This window comes from Mustela putorius, unplaced genomic scaffold (assembly GCF_011764305.1).
Source record: "Mustela putorius furo isolate JIRA1106 unplaced genomic scaffold, ASM1176430v1.1 tig00003909_pilon_pilon_pilon, whole genome shotgun sequence".
In the NCBI taxonomy this organism is placed as follows: Eukaryota; Metazoa; Chordata; class Mammalia; order Carnivora; family Mustelidae; genus Mustela; species Mustela putorius.
The window spans coordinates 1,837,056-1,856,607 of NW_025422057.1; the positions used below are offsets into that span (position 1 = coordinate 1,837,056).

General features: G+C 60.0%; 1 protein-coding gene across 1 annotated transcript in view; it reads left to right on the forward strand.

Annotated features, from left to right (window-relative positions):
* Positions 1-19,552, forward strand: part of TCERG1L (transcription elongation regulator 1 like) — a 174,152-nt gene that overhangs the window by 145,378 nt on the left and 9,222 nt on the right. Inside the window, exon 9 of the mRNA XM_045068914.1 lies at positions 11,821-11,956. Coding sequence (XP_044924849.1) covers positions 11,821-11,956 — 136 coding nt within the window. The remainder of the gene's footprint in view (positions 1-11,820; positions 11,957-19,552) is intronic.

Below are 19,552 nucleotides of genomic sequence, written 5' to 3' on the forward strand. Positions count from 1 at the left end.
AGCCACTGATCGTCTGAAACCAGCTAACGGGCAGTTCCAGTCCAGATTTCGGAAATCCCTGCGGCTGTTGGAGTGAGACACATTCTCGGAGTTGCCAGATGCCGGGCGGGCGAGCCCGAGGGCGCGTGAGGGGACCAGCGCCTGCTGTCCTGCACGAGGACACTCGCCAGCGAACACCACCTGCTTCCTTCCCAGAACGTGGCCCTCCTCGTGCAGCCTCCCCTCGGGTCACATCCACCTTACCTGCGGCGTGGTGACGGCCCACGTTCACATGGTGTCACTGTGGGCATGCAGAGCGCGGCCAAGTGCTGGGCACCCTCTGCGTGACCCGCCTCCCTCTGCGTGAGCTGGTTAGCGAGCGTCTTGGCTCCTCGGTCAGCCCTTGGAGTACAGATGTGTGAAAACCGAGGCAGCTTTTTCTCTTGTCGCCATGAGAAAGCACGTGTTTGCCGCGGGCTTGGGAAAATGAGCTGGTTAGCGAGGAGACGTTGGATATGACTGTCGCAGGAGCGCTCAGCTGGGGACAAGGGGAGGGGCAGCGGGAGCCGTGGCTGCGGTGGTGGTGCTCCGGGACATGGAGCACGTCCCGTCCTGAAGATGCTGGTGTGCAACGTGGGGCGAGTGTCAGGACAGGGTGAAGCCGAAGACAAGGGTTGTGTGCGGGGAAGAGTAGGGGGCTCGACTCAGAGGGCCTGGAGCGGTGATTCCTGGTGAAGTCGAGAGGTCAGAGTGTGGGGGTCCCCCCGGGCCGCCACGGGAGAAGGCCCAACACCGTGAGAATGACCGACGTCCCCCACTCAACTCACAGTGCCACAACACACCGGTTTAGAGGTTTTCAGTGTGACAACGTCCAGAACAGATTACGGGCAGGGTGTCCACCTCCTCGGGCACCTTCGGCTCAGCCACTGCCTCCCGCCAGCCCCACACATGCCTGGTCCCGCCGCCCCATTCTGACTATTTTGGAACAAACCCCAGATCTCCTGTAAACCCCACGTGTGCATGTTTCAGGGTGCATGAACAACAGAAGATTTTTTAAAGATCGTCATTATCCCTCCTGAGAACAAGCAGCAAACAGTCGTTCCCGGACACGAGCTCATCGCCCCCCCCCGACGCCCCCGTTCCCTCCGTTGTTTGAGCTTCTCTTGTGACTGTTTTCCGACCCGAATGCCCCTCAGCTCTGTGCTCCGCAGCCTCCTGGTCTCCTTCCGCAGTCTGCTACCTGCACTCCTTTCCTGGCCCAGCCTCGTTTTCTTCATTGGCTTTGAAAGAAATCGGCGTCTCCCCCTCACGGAAGCCTCCCTCCCCCGTCCGTGTGTCTGCGCCTCCGGCCCCCGCGAGCTCCTAGCCCTGCAGCTTCTGTGCCCTCAACGCCCACCCGGGTTTGGTCGGCGCTGAACGAGAGACCCTCGCAGCAGCCCCGAGTGCCTTCTGCTGGGCGGCCCCGCGGCTCGGGTCACCTGCCTTCCTGGGATGTGCGCAGGTGACTGGCGTGGGACCGGCATTTCCTGCAGGACTGGTACATACCAGCAGGTGCGTTCTCCCGTGTCATTGGCACCCGTGAGCTTGAGCACTTTACAGAGCACAACGTTCTCCTCAACTCTTTGGTTCCCCGGAGTTGGAGCCCAGGTGGAAAACACGGGGCGCAGGCTTGACTCCTTCCCTTCAAAACTCACTTTCCCGACATCGTGTGGGTTTGCCGGCAGCTCCCACGGGGGCTGGACGCGCGGTGAATTCCCAGAGGGAGCAGCGTTGGTGGCGCGGTCTGCTTCAGTCACGGCGTCTGTCCTGCAGGAGTCGGAGTGTGTGTCTCTGTCGTGGGGACTCGGACTGCCCCGGGTCTGACAGGCTCTTCACGACGTGGCTGAACATCTGTTTCCTACGAGGAGACGCCTCCTGAGCTCCACAATACCGGTTTCCTTCCGCGCGTGCGCCTCATCGCCGGCCTCTCGGGGCCCACGGGGGGCTCTGTCTTTCTGCCTCCGCGGCTTCCACATCCTTTTTGTCTCTTTCTCGGGTTCTTTTGGTTTCTCCTCTCCTTCTTCGCTGTTTCCCCTCCAGGCGTCATCGGTGGTGTTTATTCTGCTCACATCTGTGCACCTTCCGGTGCGTCCTTCAGTTCTCAAACTTTTCTCCCTTTCGTTTCTAATTTCTTGCATCATTCAGGTGCTTTTTAGATGTTCACTTGGTCCAACATCCCCTTCCCCCCTGAGTTGTCTATCGTGATACACGCCGTGGTTTTAGAGCTTCTGTTGTGTCCTTTGAAACATTGTGTCCTCCCGAGCAGCGGGGTGCTGTTTCCGTCGGAGTCCAGGAGGCCCTGTGGCCTGAGTCCCGGCTGCCCGTGGCCCGCGTCCCGGCTGCCCGTGGACTTCCCCTGCTGTGGGTCCTTTGCTCCGCGCGTCACTGTTCTCCGGCTCATTGGTATGGGATCAGACAACGACCTTTTCCTGCAGCTCAAGCTGAGATGAGCTGGTGACGGGAAGGCGGCTGGAGACAGCGTTCCTGGTCACGAGGCTCTGGAACTCCCTCTCTTTGTCGCAAAGTGGGGAATCTTGCGCTGCCCCTCACTCTCACCCCTGCCTGTCCTTCCCTTTCTGGGGCGTGTCTGTGTGACCCCATAGGCTCCCACCAGTTCCTCTTGGCATTTTTGTCTGAGTTTTGTCCTGGAGGGACCCTTAGTTACCAGGCCCAGCCACCTCTCCCTTCCAAGCTCTGGGCCACATCGGCTCCCCTGAGTTTGGAGCCCAGAAGACCCCTCCAGCGTCAGCAGCACCCCCCCCCCCCCCCCGTCAGCCTGCTCCAAGGCCACGGCCTGAGGCTGCCTCTCAACCTGGGGCATCTCGACTCGCTGGGCCCAAAGGTCTTGGGACGTGCCTCCTGGGGGGGGGGGCAACCCCCGAGGGCTCGTGGGTGCCTGGGCTCTGGTTGTGCCTGATGGTATGAATTCCTGGGGATGCGTCACACCCCCTAGCTTGTGAAGACGCTGCCTGTGGGGCTCCCTTCTGTTATCCTAAGAGCCCAGCTGGTCTGCTTCAGTGTGAAAATTGGGGGAGACTAACAACCTCTGCCTTTGCTTTCTGTGTCAGGAGGTTGGTTTTGTTTCAGATCCTCGAAAGCCTGAGAGGCCTGGGCCCCGAGGTGCACGTGACGGGACTGACACTTGCCCTCCAGCCTTTTCCCCGTGTTTTGTTGATGCTGTTGCAACGCGAGTGACCCAGCAGCCTCTGTGAGACACACCCACGTCCCCCGAGCCGAGGATATGCCCTGGGTGTCTCCTCAAGCCTGCGTGTGCTCAGGATGGGGGTGGGGGTGCTCGGCGAACAGAAGGAAGCCCCCCCATCTCGACAAACAGGGAGGCCCCAATGCTGTGGGACCAGGCCTGGGTCCCTTGTGCTGTCATGTGAGAACGCGTCCTGGACTCTGAGACCATGTGTGCTTCCCCATGAGGAGATGGCACAGGGTCCCCCACCATGCTCGAGGGCCCCCAACTGCTGGGAAATCCTTTCGACTTCACGAAGACAAGCCCTGCCAACAGGACAACCTGGCACCCATGAGCTGTGTCATAAGGAGGGTCCACGGGTCAGCCCTGCCCTCGGACAATGAAACTGACCTGTGCTGGAGACCAGAGCGTCTGAGCTCAGGGCCATCCAGGGGGAGGCCATCGGCCACTAACAACAAACGCCCGCCAGCTGGTGGAACGGACGGGAGCATGGAAGGAACCATGGCCTTTGGACGCAGGGCCCTTGAGCTGACAAAAAAAGGTGCAGCCAGAACGGCCTTCAGTCCTTCCGATGGCCCTCGTCGGCACAGCCATCGGGGTGGTGGAGGTCCTGGGCCCTGGGGTGTAACCGACACGCTACAACTTGAGCACAGAAAGGGCTGGACGACTGTGGTCGCAGCACCGTGGAGACGTCTGCCGGGCTCTGCACAGCGGGGCCTTCAGGGACCCCAGGCCCTTTCTGGGAAGGTATCGCCAGGCCCAGAAGGTGGGGTCAGGCCAAGCTCCAGAAGTGAGAGCTGGGCGGGCAGGCGGGCAGAGCTTTGCCAGGCGGCCAGCGGTCCATGAGACCACAGGGGAGAAGTGAGGTCCCGGGATGGGCACCCCAGGCTGGAGCCCAGATCCTCCTTCTCCAGGCAGTCCTGGGTCCCTGGCCTTCCTAGAGTCTTCCCTTTGCACGCAGGCAGCGGCTGCTACAGCCCATGCTCCCGTGCTCCTTGCTCCTTCCCGGATCCAGGATCTTGCCCATGGCTGTGTTCCTTCCTAGGGAGGCATCCTGTTCGATGCCACCATCGACATTGAATCCCAACCAGGGCCCCTGTACCCCAACCCTACCGAGGAACCCAGAGCCCACCCTGAGTGATGTGCCAGTCTCCAACAGTGGCCAAAGGCAGCTCCAACAGAGCAGTGTCAGGGATAATACCTACAGAATACAGATCTTCCAAAGGTTGCCTTGTCTGAAGGCCATTTGTTGCAACCACATGACAGAATGTCTGAGGCCCCACAAGGCAGACATTCACAGAGACTTTGATTCCTGCAGAATTTCATACTGTGTCTAACACTAGACTTACAGGATGGCAGTATTTTGTTGATAAATTCCCAGCTTTCTTTGCCAGGAGAAAGAGAGCTTCCCATCCATTAAATCAATAAAAGGTGAGACATCACCCAGCCAAACAAAGGGCTGGATCTCGGTGTTGGAAGGTTTGGTGTGGATGGTCAGAGGCTGCAAGAGACAATGAGAGTGAAGAATCATCATCACCCTCATCACATTACCAGCATCATCACCATTGTCATCACCAGAATTGTAATCATCATCACCATCATCATCACCAGCACCATCAATACCACCATCATCAACACCATCATCAACACTATCATCATCACTAGCACCAGCATCATCACCATCATCACCACCACCATCACCACCATCATCATCACCATCGTCAACACCATCACCACCATCACCACCACCATCATCACCATCACCATCACCACCACCACCACCACCACCACCATCACCAGCACCATCATCATACCACCACCACCACCATCACCATCATCATCACCTTCACCAGCACCAGTACCATCACCATCACCATCACCACCATCATCATCGCCATTATCACCACCATCACCATCATCACTATTGTGTTATCACCATCATCACCACGACCAGCAGCACTATCACCACCAGTACTATTTACAGACCAGCCATTGTGCTAAGTACTTCACATGCATCGTCTCAGTTTTCCCATCTGTAAAATGAGGATGATAACCATGGCTGCCCTACAGGGCTGTGATAAGATCGCATGAGGGCATGTAGGCAAAGTGGGAGGACAGGGTTTTATATACAGAATGTCAGCAAATAGCAGGTGCTCATATGACTTCATTTAATTATTATAAAAAATCTCAAGTGGCAAGTGTTATAATTTAAATTTTACAAGTGAAAAAATCAGTGAAATGAGATTTTCCTGAAAATACAGTACATGTGTGTGAAAGTCCAAGTTCAAAGATAAGTCTATTGATATCAAACAATTCACGCCTGGCACTCTGCCCCCTGCGTCATCCCTACAACGAAGCTCCCCCTTCTTCCCTCCCCCCTGCCTCCCGTTCTTCTCTCCTTCCTCACCCTCCTCCTCCTCTTCCTTCTTCTTCCGATTATGAGGATGGGGTTATGGAGCCAGAAGAGGCTAATGGAAATCCAGACGACAGTTACGTGAGCCCTGAAGGGGTTCCAGGTACGCTTGGGTCCCGAAGGGTCGCTCTTAGCAACCTTTCGGGACAGAGCAGTGGATACCGAACCACCGCACCTCCACACAACAGCCGTGTTCCGGGAGTTCCTTCCACAGCTCTCGCAAGAACAGCCACGCCTTCGGCAGGATCACAAGAACGTGTTCACTACAGCCAGACAGACTCCGGAGGAATAGCTCGGAAGGGCACGGCTCCGCGGCTGTAAGAAAGACGTCTAAGCACCGTGGCGTCTCTTCAGAAGGTGGGACCTGGAGCTCCACTGCGTCTAATGTGTCTCTGAAGAAGCCGCAAGGAAGAGACTCAACCCCCAAATCTAAGTCAGTAGCGTAGTCACTGCCCTTTGAGTGCCAAGCGCGACACCTCGTGCCGGAGAAGAGCAGGTGCACAGGCCAGGGGCCACCTTCGGGGACGCGCCCAGCCGTCGCGTAGGCGGCCCCGGAAGTGAGCGCGACCAAAGCGTCGTGTGTCCGGCCCTCCCGCTGCAGGAACCCCGCACTCTGGGCGCAGAGGGGAAAGCAGCGCAGTCACACAGGGTGGGCCGTGTCCCGCCGGGGCAGTGGCCGGGTGACCAGCGGAGCCAAGCCAGCTGCGAGTGGACAAGGGGCAGGACGAGCAGGTGTGAAGAGGAAGCGTCACCGGGAAGGGAAGCGTCACGGGGAAGGCGCGGAGGTGAGGGAGCGTGAAGACGGGGCCAGCGGACCAGGCTGGTGGGCTGAGGAGCCGAGGAAGGGTGGGGCTCGTCCTCCAGCATGGTCTGGCGGGGCTGCAGCGAGAAGAAATTGGGGAAGGTTGGCAGCCGGGGGCCACCAGCACAGGGATGTGGCCTGGACTGCGGGGCGTGCTGCCCTGTGGGGATGCCTTCGAGAGGCTCTCGGGAGACCCCGGCGTCGGCTGTGGGCAACCTGAGACGTGTCCTTGAGACAGACTTCTCTGCACAAACCGGTGTGGATGTTCTAGAAAAAAGCCCGTGACCCAGGGGTTCGGTCAGTCTGGGGAGCGTGAGGCTGGTGCAGTGCTTCCTGGGTTGGGCTGGACGTGTCGTCCCCACGGCGCACACCAGGAAGCCTCAGGCTCCTCACTTCCAGCCCATTGCTTCTCGCGGTGACGAGACCAGGATGGTCCCTGAGGCTGTGGGAATTGCTTGCTGGTGACAATGGCCCTGGCTGTGGGCTTGCATGGCTTCGCCCCACTCCGACGCTGGAGCCCCGGCCCCGGAACCTCAGCCTGGGGCTTAATTTGGAAATTGGGATGTCGCAGATGTGCCGAGTTAGGATGAGGTCATTAGGTCTTAAGCCAGTGGCTGGTAGCCCTGTGGCAGGGGACGTTTGGGCACAGACGCACACTTGGTTGCTGTGGGAAGTTGAGGATGGAGACCCGGATGACGCCTCCACGGACGGAGGGACACCAGAGATGCCTGGTCGACCACCATGCCAGGCAGGCGGGGGACAGACCCTCCCTCTCCACCTCTGACAGCCACACACTGGTGATCCTGGCCGAGCGCTGCAGGTTGGAGGGGGCACGTCTGCTGGGATCGAACTGGGGGGCTCAGGAGCCACATGGCCTGCCCTGGCCACAGGGTTACACAGCGGGCCCACAGCACAGCTGCCGATGGTACTGGAGGAAACCCAATAGTGCCTGCCCTCTGAGGACAGTTCCCTGCTGGTCCCCCGGCGTCCCCCAGCTCGGCTCTGACTGTAAGCACCCAGAGTTCATGCAGACCCCACTAACAGGTAATGCAGACCCCGCAGGGAAAGTAGCGTGACCAAACAAGTGTGTCCACATCAGACACCGGCAGAAAGTGGGGTCCCCAGCCCATCCCTCCTCTGTCTGACTTGGCTACGAATATGAGGGTCTCCTAAACTCCCTGGAGGCTTGGTGATTTGTGACAATGACTCCCAGAACCCCGGAGAGCACTGTACGTAAGGTTATGGTTTTATCATAGAGGGCACAACTCAGGAACAACCAAACAGAAGACAAGGGGAGGGTGAGTTCTGGAAGGGTCCCGAGTGCCCGGGCCTCTGTCCACATAGAGTTGGGTGCCCCTCCCTCCTGGGGCATCAGGCAGCCCCCCAGCCCCACTGTTGGAGTTTCTTTCAGTGCCAGGACGTAGGCAGGAAGGACCGAATGATGGGCCCTGTGACCAGACTCCAGCTCCGCGCCCCCTCCCTTCCTGCGGGCTTCAGCCCTCTGAGCTGTGGTGGTTTTCCAGTGGGCCAGGCGCTCCCTGGTCCAGGGCTCAGGAAATTCACACGGAAGCAGGGACAGAGGCCAGACAGTCTTGTTATCCCGCGGCCCACCCTTGCCAGCACACCGCCTGGCTAGCCGGCCCTCGTGGCGGCAGAGTGTGACCCTGAGTGGTCTCTGGTCTCTGGTTACAGGCAATGGTGGTACCCCAGAAATGCAGGGGGGCGGATGGAAGGGCAGGGAGGGCGGAGAGGTGGTCTAAGCAAACCCCCCTTGAGGAGGGCACTGCAGGCCGGCCATCGGCAGGGACCCCTGGGGGTGGCCGCGGCATGTGCAGATCCGGTCCTGTGGGAGGCTGGCCAGGGCTGCCAGGACACTTCCGCCTCTGGCCCTGAGGTCACCCTGCCTGTCGCCAGCCTGGGGGAGGGTGGTGTCCCCTGCCAAGTGGGGCTGGGGGGCCAGAGGCCACTGCCTTTGGCCGTTCCTGCCGAACGATTTCAGAGCAAGTTGGAGGGAGATGCAGGAGGCCTGCTTAGCGATTTCTAGGAACGGCAACGCTGGGAGGCAGAGCTAGTGAGTCGGTGGCGGAGTGGAGACTAAATGTTTCCGCAGGACGGAATGAGCAGGAGCCCGTCTGCGTCCCAGGACGGCGGTCCTGGAGGCATTTCAAGATCGTCTCATCCAAACCACGTGTTTCACCAAAACCAGGTCCACACAGCTTCCATAGTTTGCCCAAGATTTCGCAACACGCTGTCCCCGGGGGGCTCAGCCGCACACTCAGGGCCACATAGCCACGTGCAGTTTCTTCTCTGGACACCCAGGGTTCCTTCACACGAGATGGAATCACTCGTCACAGCCTGAGTCAGCCCTTACCTCTTCCGTCCTGTGCTCCGCCTCGCAGGATGGCCGGGGAGGAGGGGAAGAGAGAGGGCGGGAGCAGGGAGAGACGGGGGGGGGGGCAGAGGCCCCGAGAAACACGCCCCCCGTGCGCACCTGTCGGAGAGCCGTGCGGTGCTGGCACCTCTCCGTCTCTCCCTCCTCTCCACGGGAAGACTCAGGAGGTGGGAAGAGGCGTGTCTGCGCGTCTGCGAGGTGACCCGTGGGGGCTGGCGGATGTGCCAAGTCCTGCGCCCCGTTCCCTCCGCCTCTAGATAAACTAATTAGCATTTGTTGCCCGAAAATGGAAACGAGCAGCCAGATGTGTCTAGAATCCAGTCGCACTGCGTGTGAATCTAGTGACTTTTCCCAGATCACCTGCTGCCCCGTGCTCGACCTTGCACGCCATGCGCCCCTGCCCACGGGCCATCCCGCGGCTCGGCGGGACGAGCTCAGCAGCGGTCACAGGGCAGAGGCGAGGGGCCGAGTGGGGGAGAACAGCCCCTCCGCGCCAGGTGGGGGAGCAGCCACCATAGTGTCTCCCGAGGATGGGACACGGGAGCCAGGCAGCATGCTGTCCCAGGATAAAGGGAACCCAGCACCGTGGCCCAGACTTGGGAACCCTTGCTCCGGGGAAAAGGCTAGACGTGACCAAGCCCTTTTCAACTTACCCATTTGGCCCCAAAGATCTCCCCAAGCAGGTGCCAGCCTGGCGAGGCATCGAACTGTTTCCAGGTGAGAGGCCTTCGCCCTACCGAGCCGGCGAGGCAGGTGGGTACTGCGGCCATGCCCTTGAGGACACGGCCTCTCTTCCTTGGTACATGGGGATGGAGCTAGCTTTATTCCAAGCATTAGAATTTGCTTTTTGTTAAATGTACCAAACTCATTCAGCCATGAGAATATTAAAATTATATTTAGCAAGTTTGCATTTACTTCTGACCGATTCTAACTGGACTGAGAGCTTGCCGTTCTGGAAGGTGTCCAGCGGCTCTAAACAAGACGCCGTGTGGAACGAACTCTAATACGTGATCATCACTGAGCTCGGAGCTCCTGTGAATCCTATTTCAAGTCTCAACAATACGGGTCTTATTTCCACACTTCTATTTTTATCTAATGAAAATTTATTACAAAGAAATCCTAATTACACCCTCTGGAAAAGGACACAATTGCAAACCCACTGGTGATTTTCTTTTTTTGAAAATCCGCATAATCACGTAGGAAGCCAAGAATGTGCGTTTTCCTGAAATAGTTGGTCTGGAAATAAGATTCCGATGTTTCCGTTGTTTTTTTCCTCTGGACATTTTGCACTGGGGGGGGGGGTTCGTCCACACTCCACACCTGGTGAGTGCTTGAGGACGTTGCACGGTCTCAGCACACCCTGAAGTGCCCACGGGCAGAATCCCACGGGGTCCTGGATGGATGGACGGTGATGGCGAGAGGGGGCAAGAGGCAGGGAACAGCATGGTCAAGGGACAGTATTACCTGGGACGGGCCTTGACCTTGGTCGGGTCTGCCTCCTCCACCCCCCACACACGGATTGCGTGGACTGGCTGGATAATTGTGGGTGTCTGTGCGGGGCATCACAGGGCCTTCAGCCGCATCTCCGGTCTCTGCCTCTCCATGTCCCGGTAGCCACCAGATGTCCCCCGGGATTACAGTCACCCCAAGCAAGGGCACTGTTCTGTCCCTAGGTCAGGAAGCCTGATGCGTGTGGCCTGAGTGCCTCCTGCCCCTGATTCCCGGGGTGGAGATTCGCAGAGACGCGGGGACGTGCCATCCCCGTTGATGCGTGTCCTCTGCTCTTCCTACACCCCCAGAGCATGGGGCGCTGGCGGCCGTGCAGGGGCCACACCTCCCGGTGCCTGGCAGGGGTCTCAGCAGCCTCGCCTGACCGCAGGCCTGCCAGAGAGGGAACGGTCTCTAAGACTGTCAGTCTAGGGACAGACTAGATTTGCGCCCCCCCTCGTTGCTGGGGTCACTGGCCGTGGGACCTGGTTATGGGGACATGCAGAGCAGGGCTGGCCAGGGAGGAGACCGTGCAGAGGGGTCCGTGGGGTCAGAGCAAAGGCTCACCAGGCCAGTGTAGGTAGACTCTGCGGCTCAGGCTGAGCACAGGCCGTGACAAGGGGACCCAAGTGGCGGCGGGACCAGCCGCTCCCACGCGGGCCAGGTCAGGAGGAGGAGAGCGTCACTGGAGTACCTGTGTCGGCAGGGTCGGGGCGTCCCCCAGCAGCAGACAGGGAGATGTTTTGGGAGGAGGTCCCCAGTGCCACAGGGATGAGGTGCAGAACAGAGAGGGAGCTACGGGACGGGCAGCAGAGAACAGAAGGCAGGATGCAGAGCTGGTGCTTGGTAAGGCCGCGCTCATCCTTCCCCGCCAGCGGTCAGCCTGCTGCCCGCCGGCCCCGGCTCCTGCCTGCTCTCGGTGCTGCCCCGCTGTGGCTGGGCCGTGGCCACGGCTGCCCCCGGGCCTAGGGAGGAACAGTCCAGCGGTCCAGCTCTGCACCTTTCCCCAGGCAGATGGCCTGGGCGGGGTCCTGGTCCCTGCTGCTGTCGCTGACCTCCCCGGCTGGGTTCTGCTCCAGGAGAGCGTTTCGTACCCAGAGAGTCGACGGCATAATCTGCGATTGTCTTTCTGCGTCTGTCCAAAACGAAGGCCTCCCTGAAACAAAGAACAGCAGGAGCAGAGCTGGACGTGAGCTCCAGTGATTTGCTCCGACGGAGAGCCTCACCCCTTCCTGTCCTGGACGCCAGGTCCAGGCAGTGAAGCGCGACTCCGGGCTGTCTTCCTGGTGGCCCCGCTTGGCTCTCGCACGCCCCTGCCATGACCTTGGCTCCCTGCTGGTGTCCTGGGCTGCGCCCCAAGTGCAAATATGCCGTCTGCGTCCAAGAGCGAAAGCTGCCCCCTCTGCGGCTGCCGGCCCCTGGCTGTCTGTGGTTCTCGGGTGTCCCTGGGAGCTGCAGACAGGCCCCCCGGGCACGCTTACCTCTCTGTGTCTTGTGCCCTACAGGACAGAAGGCCATGGGAGTCCTGGGCCGGAGGAGGCCGAGGGACAGGACAAGGGTGCCGGGACGCCGCCGCCCCAGATCCTCCTGCCGCTGGAGGAGCGGGTGACCCACTTCCGAGACATGCTGCTGGAGCGAGGGGTAAGGACCGCGAGCAGACGACGGCTGTCCCCGAAGCCGGTCACTCAGTAACACTCCCCGGGTTCACGGAGTCGGGCTGAGTGGCATTCACTCATTTGAGGCCCTGCTCCTTGCCCTGCCAGGCGGTCACCCCAGGGGCACACATGGGAGGGGCAGGCGGGAGGGGGCGTCAGCGGACTACGTGCAGAAATGCTCTGTGGCCAGGAGCTTCCTGCTGGAGCCCGGCAGCTCTCAGGGTCCACACCTCGCAGAGGGGCGTCCCCGGGCCTCGCCCTCCTCCGGCGACGGCCTCCACACCTGGGGACCGGGGCGACTCGTTAATGGAATCAGGCTGTCATGATCAGAGTTGACGTCTGCATCTCAGTTCAAATTTGGGGGAAGAACATTTTAGGATCAAATCCCCTCCAGTGACGTTTCTTTCCAGCTTTGGCTTTTGGGTATAGACGGGTCTGCTCTAACAACCCAGCTGGATTTCTTCGCAAAATGAGGCTGAACGCAGGGGCCATAGGGGGAGCCCGTGTGCGGCAGCGATGATCGCGGACACGGCAGTGGCCTTGGGAACACGAGCAAATCCCCTCTGTGGTGAGCAGCCCCCCGCAGACTGCCTCTGGGCGGGCCGATCCCAGCAGCAGGCGCCATGGGCGCCGAGGCCAGAGGTCAGGACAGCCGCACGCCCCCCAGAGCCAGGGGTCGAGCAGGGATCCCCGGAGTTGGGCTGGCGGGAGGCCCTGAGGGTGCACGGAGACGGGATGGCCTCAGCTCTGGAGTATCACCAGTAGGACGAAGGCCGTCCTGCCACGGGGGAGCTCTCCTCCGGTGCCCGCAGTGTTAATATGCACGTCACTCCAGCTTTACTCAAAAATGAAATCCAGTCCTCGGCCATGAGGGACGGGAAGGAACTCAGAACCGCGAGGCAGCGAGTGAACCTAGATGAGCGTCGGTGTCAGGTGAGGCGGAGGTCCGGAAGGAACCCAGGCGGGCCGGTCTGTATGCCCGACGACATGTTCACAGTCCCTGGCCAGGGCTGACCCTGGAGTGGGCCCACGGAACCCGCAACGTGGGTGCTGGTCTGCGGAGCACCTGCTGTCGCCTCTTCCTGTTGCCACGCTCACGGTGACCCGGCAGCACAGGTCAGGTCTTGCCCTTGAGAAGCAATATGGCGTCTCTTCTTCCACAGAATCGCCCCAAGAGGCCGCCTCTGTCCTGGAGAGCCACGGGCATGTTTGCTCCCGGGCTTTGCCTGGGCCCTGGGTAGGTGTTGATGGACACGCAGGTGGTCTTCTGCCCTTGTGTGCGGAAACACATGCAATTGTGAGTGCTCGAATCGACCGGGCCGGTCTGTTCCAGTGCGGTCAGGCGCAGAAGACACGATGGCTCTCGGGGCCTTTGAGAAGCAGAGCAGGCCTCGCTTCACCTTCGGGACGCCGGCATTGCCTGTCTCTCCGCTTGGGAAACCAGCCAGCCCCCGCTCGCCCGCACAGCCTCAAACTAACCTCACGGGAGCTCAGGGCTGCCCGGGACGCCCACCTTTCCTCCCGAGGCTGCCGGCAAGCCAGCTCGACGAGGCTGCTTGAATTTATCCCCGGGGCCTCGGTTGAGCAGTTTCCATGATGAGATTTCCAGCGCGTTCTTGCTTCATTGCAATGGGTGGTTCTCTTGGATTCTTACATCTTCTCAGTGAGACTCTTACGTGAAAGAAAATCAGCAAAAACAGCGCAGAAATATGCCGCGCCGCCCGGGGCTCTGAGTCTGGGGGCGACGGCTGAGCCGTATTTTTGCGGGATTTCAGAGGAAGCCCACACACAGTTCATGAATAGGAAAGATCGATTTGAATTTACTGCTGATGTCCTAAAGCAATGCGGCCATTTATGACTTTTTGACTTTATAAAATATGCCAGCAGATTTTATAAGTTATTCATGCTCAAGAGCATTTGATAGCTAAGCCCATAAGATTTCTAGTTGCTTAGAAATGAGGCACAGAAAGGTCACTTTTTTCATGGACTGAGTGATTAATAAGGTTTTTTATTGCATTTGTTCAGCGCTCGCGTCCAGAAATCCGTGCGCTCGCAGAGCGACAGAGCCGGCTCCCGTGGGCTCCCGGTCGCGGAGGAAGGCCGTGGTTCGTGTTCTGTGGGGATGACGGACTGGGAAGGGGCTTCCAGGTCCGTGGTTTTGGAGAAGCTACCTGATGGCTCAAGGAAGGTTTTATTTTAATTTTGTTTTACTCTACGAACCACAGTAGAGCTTTTTTTTTTTTTTTTTTTTTTTAACGAAAACCAAAACTGTCAGCCTGCGAAGGAGAGGCTTCACTGAACAGAAGATGATTCATGAGACCCAGCCTATTCCGATAAATGTATTAGGAACATTAGGAACATGTGACTGAGAACTTGTTCCTCTGCCTCGTGTCCCTCAGGAGCGGGGGTGGCTTTCCCAGGGCCAGGAGAGGAAGACTGTGGGAGAGCCCTCGATCTTGCTCCGGGAACTCTGGGCCCTGCACCTGCTGTCTGTCTGGGGTCCTTCTATGGGGCACCCTTGGCCAGCTTTCCCAGAGTGGGTGGCCTGGGGGAGGCTGGCTCACCCTGTCGCCGTCTACCCAGGTGAGCCTCCGGGAGGTTGGACCCAAGTCCATTAGAAAGAGGAACTCGCGGGCCGCACAGGCATGCCCACCGGGCCGTACCAGTCCGTCTCTGTGCAGAGATGGTGTCCGTCGTGAGGCCGTTGGTAGAAAGAGACGATATCGGGTGTCTTCCTGCCAGCAGGGCAGTCGGGGAGGGCTTCTCCCCGCAGCTAGACGGCCACCCCCTCCCTGACTTCTGAGGCCCCTCCCACAGACATGCAGGTGGCTTTGCCTCTGCAGAGCCGGAGCAGGCACTTGGGCCCGGACACGCGTTGAAGGATTCCGTGGTCCTCCCGCGCCAGCAGCCCGTCACGGCCCTGGAGGTGAGGCCAGCGCACCTGCCGTCTGCTCCAAGCAGTGACTCGTGCTTCTTGGGGAGCTGAGCGGCCCCGTGATCTATGGCAACTCTTCAGATCTCTCAGGCACGTGGGAGCCCACGGATAACAGGCAAGGGCCTGGGCACGTCGTCTGTGCAGTGAAAGAGAATTGGCCAAAATAAAAGTCTCAGTGGGAAAAAAAAGTCGCTCCAAATCCCATCCAAAGAGAGAATTATTTTCATCAGCAAGGTCCATTTCTTTCCAGTCTTTCTAATAATAGATTTTAAGATGCCAATAATAAATATTTTTGTCTTATAGTATAAGCAGGACTGAATGTAATTGAATGTGGCTCGACCAGATACTTCGTTTAACACAGGCCTATGAGGCTCAGCCGACTTATAAGTTTGGATGCTGTTTTCTCTTAGTATCAACCTTCAGAAAACATTTTGGATGAGATCGTGATATTCAATTCATTGTCCAAAAATCCTGCATTTTCATTCAGAGCTTGTGTTCTCCAAATGTGCTATTTTGAACAACAGCCCGAGTGAGCACGTTGGCGCGTGAGCTCCGTGCGTGTAGGGTGTTTCCTGCAGGCATCGGCGCTGGGTCGCTCTTACCAAATTGCTTGGAGGAAAGTCATTTTCATGCACTGTGCTCGTCCAGCGGCCACGTGTGAGAGGTCCCGAGACTGCGTTTTGCCCGCACACCCCGCCTGACGAGGAAGAACTGTAAATATTTATCATGTTTGAACCACGTTGCTCCTTTCCTGGGGCTTCTGTTTTGTCTCGGCTCCGATGCCGTGGTTCTTCTTTCCCGAGCGGACTGCCATGGCCCGTGGCGATCCGGATCTTTGGCTACGAGGTCAGTGGTGGTGAGATCCTGTTCTAATCACGGAGATGCCCTTGGGGAGGACCGTGGGCCACCCACTCTCATTGCCAGGATAGGATTCTGTCGATGCCTAATGTGAAAACAACCCTCAAACGTAAATTAAATCAGCAGAGAACGCTGGTGGAGGGACAGCACGAAATCCCACATGTCTATTGCAGCGGAAGAGGCTGAAGTTGGTAAAATCCCACGAGCGTGACCACGGAGGGTGAGCGAGGACCACCCCTCACGGTCCTCGGTGAGGATGGACTGGGGGGCTGGACCGTCCTGAGCGCTGATGAGGCCAGTGTGGGAGGGCGAGCCGGACCAGCTGGCTGGCAGAGCCCAGCAGACTCTGAAACAAGGGTCCACGTCTCCCGCCTCTGGTCCTGGAAGCAGAGCTGGGTGCCTCAGGCCGACGGAGCTCCTGAACCTTCCTTCAGTGGCCACTGGGTCTCAGGCGTGGTTACCAAGCACCACGTCCACCCGTACCCATGACCTCGGAGCCCCTCAGAGCCCTTGGACCGGCTCCCCACCTCCCTCTCTCCAGGGGCGGGAGGCCTGCTGCGGCCCCGGACAGAGGCATTAGTCAATGTCCCTGAGGCGGGGCCAAGTGTGGGACCCTGTCAGTGGCCAGGGCCCGAGGGCAGGTCCCTGATGCCCAGCCTGGCCCCCTCCTCGGGCAGCGGCAAGCACAGGCCGCCGCCCACCCCTGTGAGAGGTTCTTCATCCGTTCTTCTCGTTTGGAGCGTTGTGGAAGGGAGCGTCATGCAGGCACGCACTCATGTCTGTGCGCGGAGATGGCCCGCAGAGCCGTCCTATGGCCCCTGGGTGGACGCAGCCTGAAGGCAGGAGCGTGCTGGCCACACCGTGTGGCTACGGTGCCCGCGTCCCCGAGGCCAGAGCTCCTGTCGCAGAGCCGTGAGCTTCTGAGAGATGCTTGCTGTCCGCGGGGCGGGGAGGCCGTGGAGACAGGGCGGAGAAGCCATGTGATGCTGGACAGTCCACGCTTGGGATTCCGGGGCACTGCTGATACTACAGAGCAAGGAGCGCGTAAACACAGTGTGTCTGAGGGTCAAGTTTGGGCAAAACCTCAGCTTCTGAAGTACGTGCATTCGTGTTTGAGCTGGACATGAGCCCCCCGGAGACCCCGGGGCCCCCCAGCAGCATTCCTGAGCCCGGACTGCAGCCGCTGCGGGTGGGACCCTGGCAGAGCCAGCGGGAGGCAACGAGCATGGTGCTGACGACGGATGGGTGGACAGACAGTCGTGGGCAGCTCTGCAGCCCTGCCTGGCTCGCCGGTCGGCCCCGGCGCTCCCCGAGCGTGCCCCAGGACACCGTGCCCTGCTCCCTGGTGCTTGGGGCAGGCAGGACCATCCCCTGCCGCCTTCCTCCCTTCCCTGGGCCCTCGGCCCCCGGCCCTTCCATGAGCTGGACATTGACGGATGCTCAGAGTGGCCTTTGGCCTTGAAGATGAAAGCAGGGTCCAGCTCTTCCTTTGGGGCGCCCTGCCCACGGGGGCCTCGGGCTGTGGCGACCTCCCCAAACCCGCTGTCCTCTCGTGTTCCAGCCAGAACCCCAGACGAGACCCTTTTCCTCAGTCTTCAGAGAGGCTTTGGGGAAGCTGGGGCTGAGGTCAGAACCCGTTTTATCTGGAGGTTTTTCTTCTCTGCACGAGGCCGCGGTCAGCTTCAGCAGGCTCCGGCGAAGGGTCAGCCTCTCCTGTGCCGGGCCGGGAGGGGGCCAGCCGCCGAGCATGGGGCACCGCCGGGGGGCCTTTCCAGCTAGGATGAGTGCTCAGAGGAGCTCAGAGCTCAGCCGGTCGGGGCTCCCCCTCTGAAGCGGGGAGGGTGGCTGGGAGGCCACGGGGGCCTGGTGACCGGCCGGCCAGTCTGCGGGCTTGGGAAGGCGGGGAAGCCGGGGCCCTGGAGCCGCGCGGTGACGCGTCCAGTCAGTGCCCTCGATGCTGCCAGGAGGGCGGGGATGCCCCAGGCTGGACGACATGAAGGACGTGCCGAGTGCCGGGGAGAGGTCGGCGGCACAGCCCCAGGATAGCACCCCGGGAGCACTCCAGGCGGCCAGCCCCCCAGAGCTGCGGAGTCTCCCGGTGGCCGGCTCGCCGAGGTGCACAGACCAGTCCGGGATCGCGGGTGACAGGAGCTGATCTCGGGCTCACGGAGCCAGCCCCGCGGGGGAGACAGACTGGGCACGGGACCCAGCCGGCCTCAGAGGAACCACGGCGCTCTGCAGGAAACGGCGTGAAATTGGCTGAGGAATTCACCTTTCAAGGACACGAGCACGTGGGAGCCCTGGAGACCCAGACGAGCCGGCGAGACGAAGAGAGAGGTAGCCGCGTGCTTAGTCCTGGGGCCTGGCAAGGGGCGAGGTCCTCAGGCAGCCCCGAGGTGCCCACCCCTAGGGTGCACCCCGGGGTCATCCCCTCCCTTGAGAAGGGGTAGGTCAGTGAATAGGATGGTGGGGTTTGGAACGTGACCTTCCCTAAGACTCAGACGTCCATGCAGACTCTCCTGCCAGCTGTGGGGAAGTCAGCCACGCTGGCATGGAGGGGCTGTGGCAGAGAGCACTGGTGGCCATGAGTCTGAGGAGGGCTCAGCCGGAGACAGGCGGCCTCCAGCCCTGCCCCATGGGGTGAGCTTCCCAACCCAGACATGCCCCTGGGGACACGGGAGTCAGGCCCAGGGAGTCAGGCTTTCCTCAGAAGCAATTCTCCCCGTCTGCCCCACCTGTGGTTGTCAGGAGCGAGTCCTCGGGGGACAGTGGGGCCTCGCGCATGAGGCCCGAGGGGGGCCCGGTCACACGCACGGCTGTCCACCCTCCCCTTCTGCTGTGATGCCCCGGCCCCGGGCCCCCCGCCTGGCTGTGCCTCTGTCCACCGCAGCCACTGTTCCCCGAACCTGATGCACCTGCTGGCCTGGCCCCCAGAGGGTAGGACAGGATCTGTTCTGTCGCTGTGAGTGACCGTCCCTGCCAAAACGGCTTACCCTGCCTCGCACGCAGATGGGGACTTCCTTTGGAGGCAACCATGTTATTAATTTTTAAAGAACGATCATATTACATGTCCAGATCTGCAAAACCCTCTGAGCACCTGCTCTCAGCCATACTCTGCCTTCCCTAGAGAGCAGAGACGGCGCTGTCTGCCAGGGCCCTCTGGGGTGGTTGGGAGCCCGTCTGTGTGGGCTGAGTTGTGCTGCCCACGATTTCTCTTGGCAGGAGCCCCAGTGTTGCTGTGGTCAGGGGCAGAGAACTGCGGGGTCGGTCGGTCTGGACACTTCCCCAGGGAACCCCCTGTCCCTGCGGCTGGTCCACAATTCATCATGTTCTCAGTCCTTGGGAGAAAGTCTCTGCGGGGAGACTGGGTCATCCTGCCCAGGAGTGCAGTTCATGAATATTAAAAAGGGGCTTTTATTTTTATTAGGAAAGATAGAAAGTGTCCATTAAAAAAAAAAAAAACCCACATGCTAGGCTGGACAAGTAAAGCACATTAGGATTGTGTCTCTATCGGGAATGCCTTGACGTGTCCAAAGGCAAGAGGGAGAGAGGGCAGTTAGCGGCCCGTTAGCCTCCGACTCCCCTACGCCCCACCCAGCCCCGAAGAGCCTTCCTGAAACGCACGTGACCTGTGGCCGTGGCCCCCGGGGGAAAAGGCTCAGCTTCCTCAGTCCGCCTGGGACGCTGCCACCGCTTCCGGCTCCTCCTGGGCTCCTGCACCCGCAACCGCGCTGCCCCCCTGCAGCCCCGACGTCCCTCCAGCTCACGAAGTGGTCGGAGCACCCAGGC